Here is a 21084-nt window from a genome sequence, read left to right on the forward strand (position 1 = left end):
GTTCCATCTGGCCTCATACGTCCCAACTCGACCTTTGCGTTCAGCAGAGGCCAATTTGCTGGTGGTCCCCGGCCCCTCTATGATGCGGCTGGCTTCCACTAGGGCCAGGGCTTTTATGGCCCTGGCCCCTGCCTGGTGGAATGCTCTCCCTCCAGCTGTCCGGGCCCTGCGGGACCTTAATGAATTCTGCAGGGCCTGTAAGACTGAGTTGTTCCACCGGGCTTTTGGGGAGGCCCGCCACTGATGTGCGCCCCCGCCCTCCCTTTTAACAGCGGGAGCCCTACTGTCCCCACCCCCCACTAGGGGACTTTTAAGCTGTTGGACGCCATCTGTTGTTGTTTATAATGAAATGTCATAATCGAACGCTGCTTTTTAATAAGAACTGGTACTAAACGTACCAACTTTATCCATCTTTATTTGTGTTGTATATGTATGTTGTGAACCGCCCTGAGCCCTCCGGGGGAGGGCGGCATACAAGCCTATTAATTAATTAATAAAAATATGACTCTGCTTGAGTCTAGCTGGTATCACCCTGTTTTGTGGGCTTACATTGTCAGAGGTGAGGTTAACGCTTTCTTAGCTGCCCCCCTTCAGACTGTGGAGTTCTTTGGCTCCTGAAGTTCATTTGGCCTTTTTGTTTCTGGCCTTTCAGTAGTCTTATTAACACTTGTTTGTCTGGTATGGGATGGTGCTTTGGTGTGGGATGGTTCCTACCGCTGCTGATTGGATTATGTGTGTGTTTCTTACATCAGTATAAGAATACATAAAACAAGTAATATGTTGCTTATACTTCTGCTGTAAATTTCTGTTTCTTTTAAGTGGCTTAAATTAAAAATGGGCAGCTTACCTATTTTGTTGTTGCCTGATTTCTAACAGGGATACATTTCCCCAGTTAGAGTTAAAAGGGTGAATGAGTCACTTGCTTAGCATAACACAAAAAGCAGAATGAAACTTTCCTGAAGCTTCCTTTCTAGTTAATGTAGGTTTAAAGTTTAAATTTAAAATATGGGAAAATGCAAAAATTGATTTAATAATCAATTATAGAAAGAGGCTTAGATTTAAGAGTTTATGCAGCTGGATTCATTTGGAACCTCTGTTTGGCACGCTGATACTGTTGATGTCAAATGTGTCCACAAGTTTGATTTGGAGCCAAACAGAAATTCAGTTCTTTATGTGATATAGTTCTCTAAATATCTCAATTGACTGTTTGCCAAACCCTGTTTCTTTCTCGGAACTGTTCAAGTAACTTTGCCATTCCTTTCATTATTTGTACACCTTATAGTCAGTTAATCTGCATCTAGGGCATAGTTCAGTTAAGAAAGAGTGAGGAAATGTCAAGAAAATCTATTCTGTTTTCTGAAGGGTATGGTTTGGCAGCAGAGCAAACTGACTATGGCTGGTAGCTATGTTGCAAATTTTAAATTGATTTTTTTCTCCAGAAATCAGGTTTTTAAATGGTACCACTTTCACTGGAGAGCCACAGTTTGCAGACCTCTGAGTTAGTTGATGGATTTCTGTCACTTGTTTGCCATAATAGCATTCTCTTAATGTTGAACCTAAGTGTGACTCTTCTGTGTTATTCTTCCTTTCAGTGGGTTGATGCCAAACTAAACTGGCAACTTCCACTAATCCTCACTCCACTAGTTCTAATTCATAATGCTCCCAGGGTCTCCTAGTCCCTAGGAGCAGCATTTTGTACAGGTCAGTGGGAAACACGAGGCAAGAAAGTTCTGTGCTGCTCATTGAAATCCAGCCCACTAAATTAATGTCCCATTGCAAAATATGGACTCAAACTTCCACCTGTATTTATGTTACTCCATGATATTAGCAGGTGGGTGTTTTGGTTCTGAGCCATTACTTGAAAGCTGCATATCTTGTTCAAGTTACTCGAGCACAGAGAATAAAATACATCAGGAACACAGTGAAATTTCTTTATGATGTTTGTTCTTGCCTAAGGCTATTGCTAGAAGGATTAAACAAGATCAAAGAATGTGCATACTAATCAGTTAGAAAGAATTCTACACAACCTACGGATATAAATATTAGAAGTACAGCATTTGCTAGCATCTCACCTTGTTGAAAGTCAAGAAGACATCAGAGGATTGATCAAGTGTGGCCCAGCAGTAACCTCTTGGAATTGTGTGATTGGTACTGTATCATTGGAAATTGACTCCATATACTTTTTTTTGTTTGCTATAATATTTATACCCCTACCTCCCCCATAGCCAGACTGATGATAAATTCAGATTTTAAACTTACAAAATCCAGTGAAACATGACTCTTCTCACCATCTATGGTGTTCCTGGATATATTTACTGCCTTTGTTCTACTAAAATTCTTAGTAACAATTTAATCTCTAAACATAAAGCAAAATAAATGTGTTCTTCATGTTTTTATATTTAGCGTCTCTCTTTGAATCTGTTCTTCCTGTAATTACTTATTTATGATCTTCACTCAGTTTGCACTGCTAATTTTCTGCTAATGAGCAGAAATTTCCAATCATTGCAACTTGAAAAATATTTTCTTGGAAAACATTAAAAGAAGCATAAAAGTGTATGAAAGTCCTTCCGACTTACTTCCAATCCTCATTGTTTTGTTTGATTTTTAAATTGGTGCTCCTTTAATGTAACTGATTTCATTATTTGTTTTTAAATGTAGATGTGTCACAGGGATTTCCAGGCTAAAGTGACAAGAGAAAGCAAAGTGATTAAAGCAAGCCATGAAGATACCAAAATTATATTATGCTTTCGGGATTTTTGGAAGCGCTATTATTATTGTAGCTTATGTGAAATGGAATGGCCTCCAACCAATACTGGAAACAACGGAACGTGCGACTGTTGCTTTGGAAAAACAACTCCATAGTGAGCAATCAAGAATAGGTCAGGAGGTCCTTTATGGAATTATGTTTGATGCTGGAAGCACTGGAACTCGAATACACGTATTCAAATTTACCCAGAACCCTAAAGGTAGAATCAACTATTTGTGTTAATAACTTTCTTGTGCAAAAATGTGGGTCCTTATTTTAATGTTCATTTGTTGAGTTGTTGTTACTAAAATAATGGCCAGCATGTATACTGAAGCTTAGTAAGTATTTTCAAACATGAATACAAGGAAGGGTTGAAAGTCAACAGTCAATGCTGTGGTATGGAAACAAGCACTCAAATCCTTCTTGCATTAATGTCTCTGTGTTTATATAATCCATATGTATGTGTGGTAAAACTCTCTTATATTAAGATGAAGCTTTTCTTAATTTCAGCTTGCCAGCATTTTGCCTTGCACCCCATTCCAGTTCCTGGGGACAGTTCTGTTGCTATGCCACTGTGCCCCATCCAGAAGGTTTTCAGGCAGCACAGGAAGTCAACTAGAAGAAAATAAAAGTCCCGCCACCTGGAAGCCCCCCCTTGAGGCTTAATGGAGTCATTCTATCCAAAAGGATGGCATAGCTCTGAACCACAGGTTGCAGCGATCACAGCCCAAAATCCCCGGTGAAAGCCAATTAAAGTTGCCTCCACTCCCAGGAATGCCCCCCCCCCCCACCACCACCAGCATCCAAATGAACGCTGGTGTTGCTCTGCAGCATCCTGGACTTCCAGGTTTTGCCGCCAAAGAACTGAGAGGTGGCTGGCGCCTCTGCCCCCTCCACCAGCAGGGGTACCCCTTGTGCTGACAGAGGGGGTCAAACAGGTTACCATGGCCCTCCGCAGCTCCTTGGGAGCATTCACCCTCCCCCTTCTGGACTGGGCTGCCCAGCTCAGTATGTTATTTCTTCCTTTCCTAGACCATTACACTTTTTGATGAAGGCCAAGAGAAGCCAAGGGCATTATAGAATACTGAAAAGGGACTAGAGGGCAAGCAATACTGATTCACAATCTACTTCCATCCACATGGAGCTAAAGCTTTGGGATGGGGAAAGCATAGCGCTAGAATGACTCATCATATACAGGATTCTCTTCATTTGTTGTTTGTCGCAGTTCCAATGAGCTAATACTTGAAGTGACCCAGGAGATGCCAGTGTTCTGGTGTGATAAAGGATGAAACATATTAGACACATTTGTGATCTATTTATGTAGACTGTGTTTCACATACTTTGCTACTGCAAGGTTGATATTTACAACAAAAGGTGACTCTGAGCATCAAATTCTGAGACTGCTGTCTGCTTTACAGTTAATAAACTATACAGTAGGTTTTTATATTAATCCCTTTGAGGTAATGTTGGCTTCTGTGTTTTAATCTGCAAACTGCTGTATTATGTGTGGATTAACTCTATTACATTAAAATTTGTTTTCCAACAGAAACTCCTAAAGTAATTGATGAAACCTTCAGAGGCTTGAGGCCAGGTCTGTCTGCATATGCCGACAACGTTGATGAGGTAATTTGAATTTTTCATCTCTGGCAGGACACACGCCTCTCATTTTCTGGTATCTGTAAATTAAACAATTCTTTTCTTCTGGCCCTTTCCCACATGATATAGAATAGTTGATATTACCAGCACACTTGGTTCCTACACAAGATGCTTAATTCTTGTCATTTTATAACTTCTACTTTGTAATGTAAATGCTGTAGAAGTGATGAGAATGACTTATGCCATTAGATCATGAATAGATAACTTTTCAAAGTCTGTTTCTCGTACAAGTGACTCAGCTCAGTGGCGATGCCACAGGCACTACCATTGTAGGTCACATGGGGGGGTGCAAAATGGTCCCCCACTAGGCCGCATACCCCTGCCAGGCCAGCACACACACCCCTGCCAGGCCAGCACAAGTGCAAGTGCTTCAGAAGCCCAGGCTACACAGAGCTTCTGTACATTAATAAAGGTTGTTTTTTTAGCAGGCATGGTCCTTCCTTTGGGCTATCTTTTAAGTTATGGTGAGCATTTTTAAAATTATGATTTTTAGGCGTGGAACAGGGTGGAATCTCTTGAGGGCAGGTGAGTTTCCTCTTTGCATCCTCTTGACCAACTCAGCTCTCCTTGCAGCTCATTGTTTGGAAGCAAGTGGCAGAGGAAGAGGAGGAAACAGCAGAACCCCTGATAGAGGGTTCTAATGAAGACTACTCACCAAAATAAAATATTCCCAACCATCATTGCTTAGGCTGTTAGGTCTATTCTGTGCCCGATGAACAGATTACATGAGTTGTTGTGAAGTGCTGACCAGAGCTATCATGAGGTATGTCTCACAGGGGCATGGCCTGCCACAATTGGGGGTTTCTATGGCATAGATGCCCTTGAGATGGTTTGGAGCCATGTTGTTGAATGTATGGCCCTTGTCTGAAATAAGCAGGCTATGACTTAGAGGAGCAATATATTCAAAAGTTGGCAGCAGACTGGCTGGCTCTGACTGTGGGGCTGGGCTGCTGGCAAAAGGAACGTTGTGCATTCAGAGTTCTAGTTGACCTTGGAAAATGTCAGCTGTAAGTATTCTCTGGTATCATGTTTCTGAAAAGGAAATAGTAAACGAATAATAGCAAAGCATGGTGTTTAAATTTTAATACAAATACTTTTCTTACTAAAATCATTATTTAACTGCTAGACAAGCAATATTGTGATTTTTGTCCCTTCAGAGTGCTCAAGGAATAAATGAGCTGCTTGCAGTTGCTAAAGAAGTTATTCCGATGGAATTATGGAAGTCCACCCCTTTAGTCCTTAAAGCAACAGCTGGTTTAAGGCTATTACCAGGGGAAAAAGCGCAACAATTGCTGGATAAGGTACTTTTTTCTTAGTTTTTAGTTACATTCATGCTCCATCTTTCTTCCACAGTACTTAAAACAGCATGCATGGGATTTCTAGGAAGTCTGTTATCTAGGTGCTGACCAAAACAGTTTAGCTTTATGAAAGTTTATTTTCTTTTTGACCTTTATTCTCACTGAGACTCAAGGAGGATTACACCATGCAAATCAATGCAATCAGTGGGATAATGTATCTGACACTTAATACTAGGGTAGCAGAAATTTGAAACAAAGATGTAGTCTGAACAAAGCATATGTATGAAATATGACATGTTAAACAATGCAAACATGGTATTATGCAAGTAGAGACACAGTACATTTTCTTGATCTAAGGTAGCCCTGTTTCCTTTATAAAAATAGTTTCTTGAACAGTTGAGCTTTACATATTTTGCAAAATGCCAAGAACATGGGAGACAGGCCATTCCACAGGATAGGAGCCACTATAGAAAAAGCATGCGTATGGTGAACATGTTGACCTTGCCCATTTGCTGGGTGGCACCTGCAGAATACCCCATTGAGATAAACAATGTTGTCACAGTAGAGGACATAGGTAAAGGATACTATCTTGCAGAGGGTCTGAGGCTATGAAGGGCTTTTTATGTGCTAACCAGTATTTTGAATTGAACTTGGTAACTGATGATCAGCCAATGGAATGACTGAAGAATGGGTGTAATATGCATGCTCTGCCTACCTCCAAAGCTGCAGCATTCTGCACCAGATGTAGTCGCCAAGGAATTTCATAGGGAGACCTACGAAAAGATCACAATAGTCTAGTCTTGATGTCACTTTGACCTGGATCCAGATGACCAGGTCAGACAAGTTCAGGTACAGGTCCTTTACATAGAGAATTAATTCTCCATGTGTTACCAGTGAAGGAGGTGCCCCATCAGCATAACTCCATTCTTTATTTCCTTCCCATCCACCTCTGCATCCCTACCGCTTTGTAAGAGAGATCACTACCAGCTTTGTGTAGGTGGTAATAACATCGTGGAGAAAGTTGTCTTCAAAAGTCTTGTTTGACTTTAGGTAAAAGAAATTTTTCATGCATCTCCATTCCTTGTAAACGATGACTGTATCTCCATAATGGAAGGAACAGATGAAGGTAGGTTGAGTTTCCCTGAACTGATTACATACTGATTCTGGAATAAAATTGTGCTGATTCTGGAATAAAATTGTGATTTAAGAATGGTTATACTTTGTTTTGAAAAAAAATGCTGACATTGTATAGTAGACAGACTTGCTGGGGAATTGAGGCTGCTATTGTTGATATTTTATGTTTGTTTTAAATGTCATCCATTCACATGATACCCACACAGTAACAAAAGGGGAAAGGGGATCCCACTGAGCTTGCAGGGATGAAGTAGTGGGAGGAAAGAATGTGAGAGAGATAACGGCAGGAGCATAATGCCCATTGGGCAAGGTGGGCATCTGCCCAGGGCACCACCTTGTGGGGGGCATCAAAATGCAGGATTCGTTTTTGGGTATTTTTTAGTGATTTTCCATTTTCTGGCCTGCAGGGGGTGCAGTTTTTAAGCTAGTGGCATCAAAAATTCAGCGTATCATCAGGAGACTGTCCTTAGGCTACCCCCCAAGTTTGGTGAGGTTTAGTTCAGGGAGTCCAAAGTTATGGACTTCCAAAGGGGATGCCCCATCCCCCATTTTTTCCAATGGGAGTTAATAGGAGATGGGGCTACAGTTTTGAGAGTCCATAACTTTGGCTCCCCTGAACCAAACTGCACCAAACCTGGGGGGGTATCATTAGGGAAGTCTCCTGATGATACCATGAACTTTTTGAGACTGTGCCTTCAGAAATGTGCCCCCCCCCCCAGCCTGCAACCCCCATTGACAGCAATGCAGAAAACTCAATTCAGAACAAAGATTCTTGGGCAAATTTCTGGGATGTTCCTGCAGGGGGTGCATTTTTGGACGTATCAGCACCAAATTTTCAGGGTATCATCTGGAGACTGTCATGATGGCACCCCCAAGTTTGGTGCAGTTTGGTTCAGGGGGTCCAAAGTTATGGACCCTCAAAAGGGCAGCCCCCATCTCCTTAGCAAAGAATGGGGGATGGGGCACCCCTCTAAACTCACAGTCTCAAAGCTTTCAGGGTCTCATTAGGAGACTGTCCTGATGATACCCCCCAGGTTTGCTACAGTTTGGTTCAGGGGGGCCAAAGTTATGGACCCTCAAAACTGTAGGCCCCATCTCCTATTAGCTCCCATTGGAAAAAATGGGGGATGGGGCATGCCCTTTGGGAGTCCATAACTTTGGACTCCTTGAACCAAACCTCACCAAACTTGGGGGGTAGCATAAGGACAGTCTCCTGATGATACTCCGAAATTTTGGTGCTGATATGTCTAAAAATGCACCCCTTGCAGGCACCAATGTCCTGGTGCAAAAAAAAAAATTGGTCATGGTGGAGTGGCCGCCCATGGGGGGGGGGGCAATACAACTCAGGTTTTGCCCAGGGCTACAGTTTGCCTCGTTACGCCCGTGGATAATGGTGCCATGTTATGAAAATAAATTCTGCTAATGCTTTGAGTAGGTTTCTTATTACTATGCAGCAACTGTCTTGCAGCAAGCAAATTGCTTTCAAATTGTAGATTTGTTTCCATAACTGGCTTAACAAGGGGTGGCAAAATGTGGTACTTTCTGTTGACACCAACTGTTCTTTACTCCACTGATTATTTATGGTTGCTGTGTAAATACCACCTTGGCTATGTAAATACCACCTGAGTCCAGAGAGGAAAGTGTACACTAGTGCCATAGACTAGTTAAGTCCAAATGTGAATGTAAGCAGGAGTGTTCAAGCTGAATGAGCAGCTCCATACATAAAAATTCACATCAGCATTGAGTTTTCTTCTAGAACATCAAGGTTTATTTCACTGATAATTGCAGCCAGGTAGATCCCATCTTACCATACATAATTGGCTAAGGGTTTGAACATCCAGTGACGAACCTTAGCCAATCTCTACACATATCCACCCAAGCCCTATTGACCCACACCCCACCCGACCCCTTCCAAACCTACCTGCCCTACCACCACCCTCAAGGTTCCCCCACCTTCGCCCTCCCACTACCCCCGGAAACTAAGCTGGCCCCTCCCCCTCCTGCCCTTCCTCGCACCCCAAACTGAACCAGGCCCCCCGCCCCACTGAACCCCCCTCCATCCCTCCCCTTTTTATTCTCTTTCCAAACAGCCCCTTTCCTCGCTAAATAAACTTGTCCTTGACTGTTCAGTTCTATCAATAAAGGTGAAACGTTTGCTTTGTGTAAATTCACATAACTTCAACATTTTCTTGCCAGGTATTTCTGCTTGGGTCACTGTCAACTTTTTAACAGGTATGTTAAGCAAATTGTGTATTTGACACTGCCATTTTATTCCTGTAAATGAAGTAGTCATAAATAAGTGCTCTTTATTATGTAAAACTACTCAGCTGAATTTGCAAAACCTATGTATTAAAATGTAGTCCTAGGGAGCACAGAGAAAAAAAACCTGTTCTGTATGTGCTTACTTTCTTATGATATCCAAAATAATTCTAGAGTTCGCACTAGAACTATACACTTTATTGGGCAGAGTGATACAAACAGCATGCTGTTCTCTGTTACTGTCAAAGACCTAACCCAGCCTTTGGGGTGGTAGCAACATCGAGCTGTGGGCTCTGAACCAGAAATCCAGACATCACAAAATATATTTTGAAAATGCTGTTAAAGAAAGGTGGTAAAGCATAAATTTGAAAACAACAGTGAACACAGAATCAAGGTGCAATTCAGTTTCACAAAGAAAACAACAAAAGACTAAAGTCTACATACCAGAAATAAATACTTGCAGGCAAAAGGTACTAGATATCCTCAGTACATGTGCAAAGTTCAAACAGAATTTCAGGCAGCGTGGAGGACAAAAGCATAAAACAAAGAAGTAAAAGTAACTGCTAAAAACCGATTAAACTAAGTTATGGTTTCATAACTAGGGGATCATTGATTAACCAATCAAGTTACATTTCAATTACTCTTCAAACTAACCAGTCCCAGCTGGTTGAAATTAACCATGATTTCATGCCCTCTAACAATCGCTAAGACCTTGAAGAAATAATTCCCAATTAAAGACACCTGCTTTTTTTTACTCTCTTAGCTCAAGAGAAAAGCAAAAGGGTTTTACTAGACTTTTAGCAAACAACATAGATACTCTCTTGACAGCCACATATGGGTTTTTTTTATGATTTGGAAAAGAATTTAAAGCATAACATATACCTGGTATTTGTGCATCCATAGGACAAAAAGAGCCATGTTCTGTCTTCTCACTAGCTCCCTCTAAGCATGTTTGCCAAGTGCCACACCATACCATACCATGCCAGGAAACTGGAGGCCTCTGTACATATCCCTGTCCAGGGCTACCTGTTTCTGCTTGATCAGAGAACATGAGGTACAACTTTCTGTTTCTTGACACAGAGAGGGGTCAAAACACTGCAGGGGCCAAGGAGCCTTATGCAGACTTCCCATCCCCTGAACTGGTATAGTGCACAGCTCTGTGCCTGTGCTAAGTGCTGGGGAAGGGAAGGACCAAACTCTGTTATGCCTATGGAGATCACTCTACAGCACAGGTGTCAGTGCTGTCCCCATACAGACAGTGATGAAGCCATGGACTCTTGCTGCCCAAAACCGTTTTTGGCACTAGAAAGATTTGTTCGTATTTCTGTGCATTTTAAATCACAAATTTAATATCTGTCCATGCACCTCATTTTGAGGTACCATTCAGTGTTGGAAACTGTTTCACAGTTTGCTGACACTTTATAATAGGACAAATTGTGTAGCTAGAAACTGCATAGACCACAGGTTCACCTGCTACCCCTTCACACGTTGAGTTTTTCTTTATGAAAAGAAGAGTTTTCTCTCTAGAAAAGAGGTTTTCTTTACAAAACAAAAACTCTGCAGGAAAACATTTGCTCCAATTTATGGAGCATTGCACAAGTCTCTAACATATCAGTGGATGGGAACATCAAGATAGAATTCCCATTTTTTCACATTGGGGGTATTCCATGGAGTTTGGTAAAACTAATGGAATTTCTGTAAACCCTGAAGGAATGAATACCTTTTCTTCCTTCCTGCTCGCCCCCCAAATCTTAATTCTTTTTCCCCCTCTACTCATCTACTCAGATGGTACTATAGGTTGGGGAAGGTCTTGTTAACCGTTTCTTCCACAGTGTCTTTACTTTTTGAATTACTGGACATGTTATGGAAATATGAAGGGTCAAATTCAAGGAAAACAGAAGGGTAGGGGGCCCACATGTTATCAAATATACATATACTTTTTAAAAAGAGAGATGAGTGTTATTCAGGTAACTGTATCCAAGAAGTGACTGTTGAGTTTGAATGTGTCGGGTATTTAGCTGAGATGAGTGGCAATAGAAGAAATCCTGGCACTGCTTTGGCGTTGTTTTTCCAACACTTGTCAGAAAACCTTTCCTTAGAGGGACTTCATATTTTGTTGTTGTTTTAAATAATCCACTGGAGACATTCTTACATGGAAGGGATGGCCCACGGAGAACAGCTTCCCTAACTCCCCCTTCCGACCACAACCCAAATGTCCCCTGAAATGCTGCTGGGAGGAGAAATCCTTGGGAATAGCAGGGTATAGAAAGACTATAGAGGGAGAGGTCGAATTTAGGACCACCCCACCAAAAACAGAAATCATCTATTCACAGGTGTCAAACTCATGGTCCTCCAGTTGTTATGGACTACAGTTCCCATCATCCCCTGCCATCATCCCCTGCCAGCATGCCGGTAGGGGATGATGGCAGGGGATGATGGGAACTGTAGTCCATAACATCTGGAGGACCGTGAGTTTGACACTATGTGATCCAAGCCCTAGTCCTCCCCTCTGGTTTTACATGCCCAATAGTTGCTGTGAGCTTTAAGCCTAATAACTTGTTTAGATGATATTGCAGAAGTTCAAATAATGTTTTCCCCAGTTTAAGACAAATGTGTAGATTGCACAACTACTGCATTTTTAAAAAAAACATTATGTGTTTCAGGTCGTTTCACTGATCCAACAAAGGGAACTGTAGGAATACTGGATTTAGGAGGCGGATCAACACAGATCACATTTCATCTAAGCAGTGAGGTAATAAGAATCCAGGTCCCTGTAATTAAAAAGTTGTGATTAATTTTACCATTTGATTTCTATTCAGAGTTTTTATTTTTCTTTCGCCTCCACTATACTTCCAGTTTGACTATATGCTGAGAACTACTTTTTTTGTTCAAAATGAGGAATGTACTGCCATCAGAATAAATCTGTTATGTCCTCAAGCTTTTTAAAAAGGGAGCACTTCCTTGCTGACGCTGAAAGCACTCCTCTTCAAGATGAGATGTTCCACTTTGAAGGAGCCATAATCAACACTGTCCATGATTAACAGAAGCGATACTTCATGGCTTATGGAGAGTCACATTCACAATTACTATCAACCAGGAGAGCCACATGACTATTACATGCTCTGTGTGCCATTCCATTCAACACACGCACACTAATATAAAATAATTATTAATAATAAATAATATTAACTGTTTAATTTACCAGAGTATCTTTGTGCACGTAAGGTGGTCTCCCCCATCTACTGAAACTTATCCAACCCTTGTGTGTCTTGAGTGAAGGGAAGGACTTCACACTGGTTTTCTGCTCTCTCTACAGCTTGAGGTTCCACAGATTGAGGGAGATTTGAAGATTGCAGAGGTGCCTAGAAGAAACCAAGCTGGCCACGAGGAAAGAGAGTAAAACAACTACCCCACCGTGCCAGCTTGTTCTTTCCCTGGGAAGCTGCTGTGGATCTAGTGATTTTACTCTCTCTTTTATTCAGCCAGTTTGCATTTTTCCTGGCAGGGCCCCAAATGCTGGTGTAGAGCGCAGAGCTACGGAGAAGGATGTGGATTGAAGCTTGTAGATCAGGAAGGCTCACAGGTTTCCTGACTTTCAGTTCCTTGGGTGGCCGCTGTGCCAAGGTGCAAACACCTGCCATCTATAGGGCCCACTAGACAATTTTCCTGGAACATGGATGCCACATTAGGGCACAATGTTCAGAACAGCAACAGGTGACTCCCAAACCGCTGAGTGAGTGTCACTTGCTTAGCACAGGCTAATGAAAGCAAGTTGACCTCTTGGAGGGTTAAGGATTTAATCTGTATGATAACAAAATATACACAGCCTCTTTTTTCTATTTAAACTGAAGGAACTTTCTGTCTTTTCTGCTAAGTGTTACACAGAGGCTAGGATGCCACGCTGCTTAAGGACATATTTAAAATGCAGAGCACTGTGCTTGAGCAGTGCCAACAATCTCTAAACAAACATATTTATTTTATTGTCGAAGGCTTTCACGGCCGGAATCACTTGGGTGCTGTGTGGTTTCCAGGCTGTAGGGCCGTGTTCTAGCAGCATTCTCTCCTGACGTTTCGCCTGCATCTGTGGCTGGCATCTCCTCTGAAGATGCCAGCCACAGATGCAGGCGAAACGTCAGGAGAGAATGCTGCTAGAACACGGCCATACAGCCCGGAAACCACACAGCACCCAAAATATTTATTTTATTTTGTTTGTCTTTCTGTTCCCAATCTTTCTACCTTTTGTTCTGTTTTTCTTTATAGGCAGCTTCGGGACAGTCATCTGCCAGTGACATCATTTCATTTAAGATGTTTAACCATGTGTATCAACTGTATTCTCACAGGTTAGTTGTGGAAAGAAATTTATCTCAAGTTAGGGAACAATTACACTTTTAAAGGTGACAGCTAAATCTGGGAATAGTCGGTAAAAGTTTAATCCAGTGTGGGTATGAAGAAAATAGTACATGTTCAGTGTTAACTGTTTTTCATAGCTTGGTTTGCATGGATAACACATGTTGGTGAAACAAATATTTGGACAAAATTTGAAATAAATCAAATGCTTTAAGAGGATGTGTCAACCCAGAGGATGGATTATTGGTTAGGCAACATTGTCTAAAAACCAAGGCCCTTTCCGCATGGGCCATAAACAGCGCCCTGGGGATGGCAAAAACGCCGTCCCCAGGAAGCTGTTCACACGAGGGGCGCAGCTGCTGCGCAGCCGCACCGCCCTTACGCCTCCCAAGCGGCGCCCCTGTGACTGTCAACCTACCGTCTCTGCGGCCATCTGGCGCGTCGCCGAGGCCTGGGGACACGCCCCCCTGCCCTGCGACGCTGGAGCGGTCGCACAGGGCGGGGGGGGGTGTCCCCTGGCCTCGGCGACACGCCGGACGGCCGCAGAGATGGTAGGTTGACAGGGCAATGGCGCGGCGCCGTTGTCCTGGTAGGTTCTGGGACCGTTCGCATGAACCGTTCGTCATGTACGCTGACCCAACCCCCACCATGGCCGTGCGGAAACTGCCCAAGAGAGTAGAGAATGAATAAACCTTCTCCTAAATAGTAGCTAAGATCCTTTTGACTTTCTAGCCCTCAGCTAATGCATCCAGATGCCTTGCTTAACTGTGGCTGAGGAAAAATGTGCATGAATCTGACTTGTTCCTAGAGTTGTGTGTGCATCTCACTCCTCCTTGACTTCCTGCACAGCAAGTTGCAGTTTAAAAACTTATCTCTGGTTACCCATTAAGTTCAAATGCAGATGAGTGTTTACAGTGCAATCCACAGGGAAGCGGTGGGGCGGCCAGTTTCGTGATGGTCAGGGATGGCCTGTTCCACCTCCTAAGGGAGTTTCAGGTGGTGTGGGATGCATAAAAACCAAAAAACCCTGCCTGGTTGACCTGAAAACTCCTTTTGCTGCCCAGTGGACTATTCCACACTTAAACATGGCATAAGTCCTTGGGTGGCATGGGGGTGTCCTGGGGCCGAAAGCCCTGTGGATGCTGACTAAAGTCAGCTCCATCCCTGGGAATACCCCCAGACTGAACCTCTCTGTGCCAGTGTAGGCTCCTGTGGTAGAGGAGTGTTGGTGGGCATGGCAGCTTCTGCGTTTGGGTGCCACGCAGTTGTGCAGCGTCTCGCCACCACCATATTAGCCCCTCCACTGGTGCATTTGATTCTTGTGTCAGTGGAGTGGGCACCCACATCAGTGTGCCCTCACACCACTTCTAAGAGTCCTTTCATCTCCCCCTCTCCCCTTCCTGTGGATTGCACTGTAAAGGTTGTAGTTAGCAGGGAGGAACTAACTATGCCATCCTAAGCTGTATGAACTGTTCCTGGGTAGAATGTGGATTGGCACTACTGCCAACTGGGGCTACAGTCAACTGGGGCTACAGAGTGTGGATTGGCACTACTGCCAACTGGATCAGGAATATCACTATGTATTGTGCAAACTGAATTCTGCTGAACTGGGGGCTGTGGATGCTCTTTCAAACTGCCCTCTGCTACCCCAGAGAATTTGAAGCATCGGAGAAGAATTTAAATTCACAGCAAGTTCCTGTGCAATCTGTACATAGAATGCATGCCCTGTGTCTCCTGTTTTTCTAATTCTTCTTTTGACTTCAAGGGCATGCTATGCTTCTTGCTACTTCAAGGGCATGCTATGATTATTACAATCAAAATGCTTTAAACCTGATGCAGAAGACACTACTGCCAAATGCAATAAAACTGACTCAGTGGCTTTTCCTTCTTCCATATGCCAGGACATCTTTAGAGCAGTAAGTGCAGGGCATACACTGATGTTGTATATTTAGCCCCTGTCTGGCTCAGTGCCATAGTGCCCAGTGCCAATTTTATGCAGTCTGTATCGGGTAATGAATTAAAAACCAGAGCAAATTTCACCACAGGTTTATAATTTGATGTACCATCTTACTGTTTTTCCTTAAATCACATCGTGTGAAAACAAGTCAGATATATATAGGGCAGCCTCTGGCCCCTTCCACACATGCAGAATAATCCACTTTCAATCCACTTTCACAGTTGTTTGCAAGTGGATTTTGCTGTTTCTCACAGTATAATCCAGCTGCGAAGTGCATTGAAAGTGGATTGAATGTGCATTATTCTGCATGTGTGGAAGGGGCCTCTCTGATGTAGATAATATAAAATATAAAAAACCTTTAGTAGTCACATTTTCAGCATACAGTTGTTCTGGGGGGGGGGGTGAGGAGTCAGGGTGATTATTTTTCTGCTTGACAGGGTAGGTTTATCACATTTTTCCCCAAGACCTGTTTTTCTCAATGGAAAAATTGGAAATTTGGGGGACTAATAAAAAAATCTCCTAGGACATATTTTGTCTTTTAGAATGTGTGAAATGCTTTTAAAGATAAGGTGTGCGTATACATGCACAGCTCTTAAACACAGAATACTTTCCTGTACTTAGAAGGATACATAACCTTCATGAGAGAAGCACGCAGGGATTTCATTGCTTCCCAGTTGTTGAATGTTTTCTGTTGTCTTTTTGACCTGACACTTTCCTCATGATTGACCTTTCCACCTCTCCTGCAGTGACAGGCATCTCCACAGATTGGGCAACCAATAGTTTATTGCTCAGAAGGAAGTGAGGCAGAAAGTCAGAACTCCCTAACCAGGTAGCCAGAATTAAGGTACACATTCTAAAATAGCAGAGGGTGCACCAGCTTGCAGTTTTCTCTCAATTAATAGGGTATATTTCAATTGTGCTTGAAGAAAACTGAAAGAGCATTTAAATATTGCAATTTTATATGCTAAGTAAGTAATAAAGGATGAGTTTTATGTTGTTAAAGCAGTAAATTAGTTTATTAGTTCAGATTTCATAGAACAGTAAATAGTCTGCTCCAGGTATTTCTCAACGCAGAGCTGGCAACTCTAGCATCTGTATGGCTTTAAACACTCTTTGACCAATGGTGTGGTCTACCTTAAAAAATTGTTGTGTCGCCCTAAGAGTATAGTCTTTTGATTTTCCTTTTTCTTGCTTCTCCAGTTACTTGGGCCTTGGGTTAAGAATGGCAAGGCTGGCAGTGTTAGGAGCAATTCAGGGACAAGCCTGTAAGTATTTTTAAACTTGGGGTATTTTACCTTTATCTTTCTGATGGGGTTTTTGTTTTATGCTTGTAACTTAGCCCAAGGTATTGAGAGAGTGCTAAATATAACACGTTCTGAAATATGAAGTATAATTGTTTACTAACCACTTGAGGCAAAGAGCTCATCTCTGGTGGTTCTTTCTTGAAATCATGCATTTAAAGCATTTTTCCCCTTGGGGAAAATAAGTTACCCTCATTTTAGTAAATAGTGTTGCTGTAACACAGCCATTTACTACTGACAGTGTTCTTTCTGTTAATAAAAAGTACCTGGAGTATAAAACATCCTCAGAAAAAGCAACAGTATAAACATAGTGGGGTAAAAAAAACACCTTGTGAGGCTTTCCAAAAATTAAAGATCCAGGGGATTAGTGCATAATGATCTGGAGAGACAGAGCCCTTCACTCATGATAATCTGTAAAATTCCTCAGAACTGGTGTGAGATTACAAATCCCTAAAGGGGTGATTGGAGAGATCAAAAAAATAGTTCAAGTTTATGTGAAAATTTGTAGCTTATCTGTGAAACTTGATGATTTTGGCCACCAAAACTGATATGTATGGGATTTTTATCCCATGATATACTGACATTTGGCATGAAGTAGTGAATATATCTCAAATATAATTTGTGTAAATTATCACTCTGTTGTAATGTCTCTATTTATAAAACGTATGGATTGCATTGTCTATGAAAAACATAAAATATAACTACCAAGTAAATATCAATTAAAACTGATCCGCAACCATCCAGTTACATCAAAAGACAAAGGTTTACACTGTAGAATTTAAGCAGCAACATTGTCAAAATAAAACTCAAACAGCTAGGAAAGTCTTACTAAACAAACACTTGACTCATGGCAAAACAAAAGAACTGATATCTGTAAGGCATTCAGGATGTAAACACCCAGGTCTCATTTGAATAAAGAGGAGAATCTGGGAGAGGGGCACCCCTGTTGCCTACGCTAGAGTGTAGATACCTGGTTGTGAAGGACTTTGACTCCTTTGATTTTTTTTAAGGATGAGTTTTAGATGTTGGCAGTACTTCTGCCTAGGAGATCAAATGAGAATGTTTCTGCTCAAATAATACTTTCTTTAGTTTTACTACAGAAATTGTTTCCCCCCACTTCTCAGATGGGAAAAAATTAATATACATATACTAAGGTAGCACAGGGTGCAGAAGTTTGCACTTTTTACACTATTGGTTATATTTGTGATTTTTCTTATAGGAAACAAAGACATTTCTAGCTCCCCATTAATAGGACAAATAATAGGACAAATAGTATGATTTTATATGCTAATTATGTTAGAAAAATGTTTTTAAATTAGTAAAAAAAAGTTTGGGCTTGATAAGAAAATTAAAATTCTATATATTTCAATTCCTCAAAGTGTCTATTTTTATTTCTGAGGAAAGAAGGGGCGGATTTTTCCCTCATGGTTTGAAAACTTCCAGAAATCTTACATCTCTAGGTACATATTGGAGCACTGTGTCTATGCTCTTATAAACTGAGCATTGTCCATCCTTTATAATTATATTGAAATAATTGAAGTAATGGTACTAGAAAATGCTAGTCCTGTTAGGATAAGACAGTAGCAGTGGGACACAAGATTCCCATATGATTTGATTTCTTTATTCCTGTTACAGTGAAGGAAGGTGAAGAATTGACAAGTCCCTGTTCATCACCTGATTTTCAGGGTGAATGGGAGCATGCCAAGATACTGTATAAAATTAAAGGGCAGAAGGCAGGTATAGTAACCTGGTTGCCTCTTAATTTGGTATTCTTTATTTTCATTTGGTATGTCAATTAACTTGGAGAAGTTCTTCCAGTAGGGGTCTGATTATATTTAAATATGGTAATAAGAGAGATTTCATAACTGAAATAGTTTCCACAAGTTCTTTTTCCTATAGTCAGGACTGTGTGTATACAACATTCTACATTATTGGGGCGGGTTTTTTTTCCCCATTTTGAGAAGCCAGTCTCTAGATCTTATAGTGTGAGGAGCTGCCTGAAAATGCATTGGAAATGCCAGATGGGATGGAACCTCAGTCCCCTGCTGTAGTTCTTGTTTGTCTGGACCCTTCCGCACATGCAGAATAATGCACTTTCAGTCCACTTTCACAATTGTTTGCAAGTGGATTTTGCTATTCCGCACAGTAAAATCCAGCTGCAAAGTGCATTGAAAGTGGATTGAAAGTGTATTATTCTGCAAGTGCCTCTTAATTTGGCACATTTGCTTTTGGTTTTATTGGTAATGTGCAGAAGGGGCCTCTGTTTTACAGAAACCAAATACATCATACAAAGTAAAAGAGATACTTGATTTGCATACAAGTTTGTGTCAGAGCTCAGATTTTCTAAACAGAATACACACATCCTACCTGTAGCAAACATGTACTAGTTATTTATTGTTCTGCAGCACTTTGATACAACATGGCTTTTTTCAGGTTGTCAGGCAATCAACAGGAGACCAGGGGAGGTCATGAGGGGCACTGTCAGCAACAGCATGACATCAGTTCAAGGAAAAATTGAAAAGTGATGTCACACTCTAGGAATCTCCAGAAGTGCTATGATAATTTTTTGAAAGATTGTTTAAGATTATTTTTCCTAGTGGCAGCAGCAGATGAAAGCCGGGGGCAGGGGAATCTGTGCTTCTGGTGTGGGCATGACAACCCTATTTTCTATTGATACAAAATTTCACCAGAGTTATAGGTGGGTTCATTCCTTGATCCAAAATGCTGTCTTCCTTGCAACTCATTTCAGTGAAAATAGTATTTTTTTAGGCAATCTTGCATCCAGACACTGAGCAGACCTAAGCAAGCTTTAGATCTTTATGCCAGGTCTTTTAATAAAAAATGTTGCATAGATGTTGCAATTAAAAATAACTGAATACTGCACAGTAGGATACTTGGTGTTAAATCATATATGTGTTTATATTACTTGACTTGGCTGGGGAGGGGGTGGTACATGGATTTGGAAATGCCTTTTTTTGTCACTGTAGTACTTGGTTTGTTTCAGTGTGTCTTATTGTAGTGATCTTTATGAATTATCTGCAGTAATCACTTCATTATTCCTTAACCTGAAATGCGATTTTCAAATAATTTGAATAATTTTCTTCATGCCTGGATCACTCTAAACTTATAAGGCTTATAAAAATGGCCCCTAATTCTTGAAATTGCTGAACTCTCAGCATTTTCATTTGCTTTTGACTGAAGATATTTAATATTCAGCACTTTAAAAAGGGCAGTTTATTTAGATTAAGATTTCATGCCAACCTGTTGAATATTACTGGCTCCATTTCCATTTTTCATCTTGAATTGTAATCTAAATTTATTTGCTAATAGCAAATGCTTCTTACATACTTGAATGTAATTACTAACACTGGATTATTACTGGTGATATTCTTAATTTCTTTTAGGAAAGCCTGTCTATGAATCCTGTTTGAATAAAGTAGCAAAAATACTCAAACGGAAGGTTCACAAGAAACCTGAAGTAAAGGACATAGAATTTTATCCTTTTTCCTATTATTATGACTTGGCTACAAATTTTGGTTTAATAGGTAAACTTGCTTTTGGTATTATTTGTGATATGAATGGTTTAAGAAACTGGGGTTTCAATTATCATGACAATAATTTTTCTGTAGAATTTACTAGAGTTTTAGGAAACGATTTAAAGTTAACAGCCAAGATGGCTGACTGAAATTAGAGTGTTTACTTGATACTAGATCTTGTATGTTCATTTCCAAGTGTCTCTGTAACTGTACATTTTGGTTATTTGCTCTTTTACTAGAATTGTATTGTTACCAGAATGATACTAGCTAACTTGATTAAGAGTGTTTCTTGTATGAAATATTCTGCCTCCAGTACAGGGTGTTGGACCTGCAGATCTTCTGTCTTTAAAGTCAGTTCTGTAACTAACTTCCTAAGATTTCCTAAGTTTCCTGGATCTCCAGCTGACTTCCTGCAAAACTGAAAATTTAGTGTATGTCTTAACACTGTTGTCCAAGGACTTTATTTGGTGCTTTTATTTGCGCTCCTTGCAGTTCATCACCACCCTTATCACCTCAGACTACAGTGGAGAATATTAGAATCCTCTGTCCCCACTAGGGGTCCTCAAGATACAGTCTCTCTCCACACTGTCAAACTGAACGCTACACTACAGTGTGGTGTTTTGTAGCATCTCTTCTAGATAACAAACACTGGTGCTTCATTCCCTGTCATCCTTGGAAGCACCAGCATATTTCCAGATAGCTGTTTGTTTGAGTACTTCACAGCCCCACAGTTGAAGAATGTTGGGTGCTTTGATCCTTGCCGCTGTTCCCTCTTCCCCCACCCCATTTTGATACAGGTTAGAACAGGGCGCCACAACTAATGTGAGTTGTGCAGGCAACAGATCTTACT

The 21084-nt window shown here is 41.2% G+C and overlaps 1 protein-coding gene across 6 annotated transcripts in view; it reads left to right on the plus strand.

Moving 5' to 3' along the window:
• ENTPD6 (ectonucleoside triphosphate diphosphohydrolase 6) overlaps positions 1–21084 on the plus strand; it is a 47200-nt gene that overhangs the window by 19966 nt on the left and 6150 nt on the right. For 3 of the 6 annotated variants that reach the window (XM_048519556.1, XM_048519582.1, XM_048519565.1), the window contains exons 2-11: positions 2659–2966; positions 4293–4369; positions 5560–5703; positions 6751–6826; positions 9031–9066; positions 11757–11845; positions 13354–13433; positions 16598–16662; positions 18334–18435; positions 20103–20243. In XM_048519556.1, the coding sequence (XP_048375513.1) occupies positions 2720–2966; positions 4293–4369; positions 5560–5703; positions 6751–6826; positions 9031–9066; positions 11757–11845; positions 13354–13433; positions 16598–16662; positions 18334–18435; positions 20103–20243 (1057 nt within the window). In that variant the 5' untranslated portion in view covers positions 2659–2719. The remainder of the gene's footprint in view (positions 1–2658; positions 2967–4292; positions 4370–5559; positions 5704–6750; positions 6827–9030; positions 9067–11756; positions 11846–13353; positions 13434–16597; positions 16663–18333; positions 18436–20102; positions 20244–21084) is intronic. The other 3 variants (XM_048519574.1, XM_048519591.1, XM_048519599.1) reach the window with 3 other exon arrangements.

The sequence above is a fragment of the Sphaerodactylus townsendi genome, linkage group LG01 (genome assembly GCF_021028975.2).
Source record: "Sphaerodactylus townsendi isolate TG3544 linkage group LG01, MPM_Stown_v2.3, whole genome shotgun sequence".
In the NCBI taxonomy this organism is placed as follows: Eukaryota; Metazoa; Chordata; class Lepidosauria; order Squamata; family Sphaerodactylidae; genus Sphaerodactylus; species Sphaerodactylus townsendi.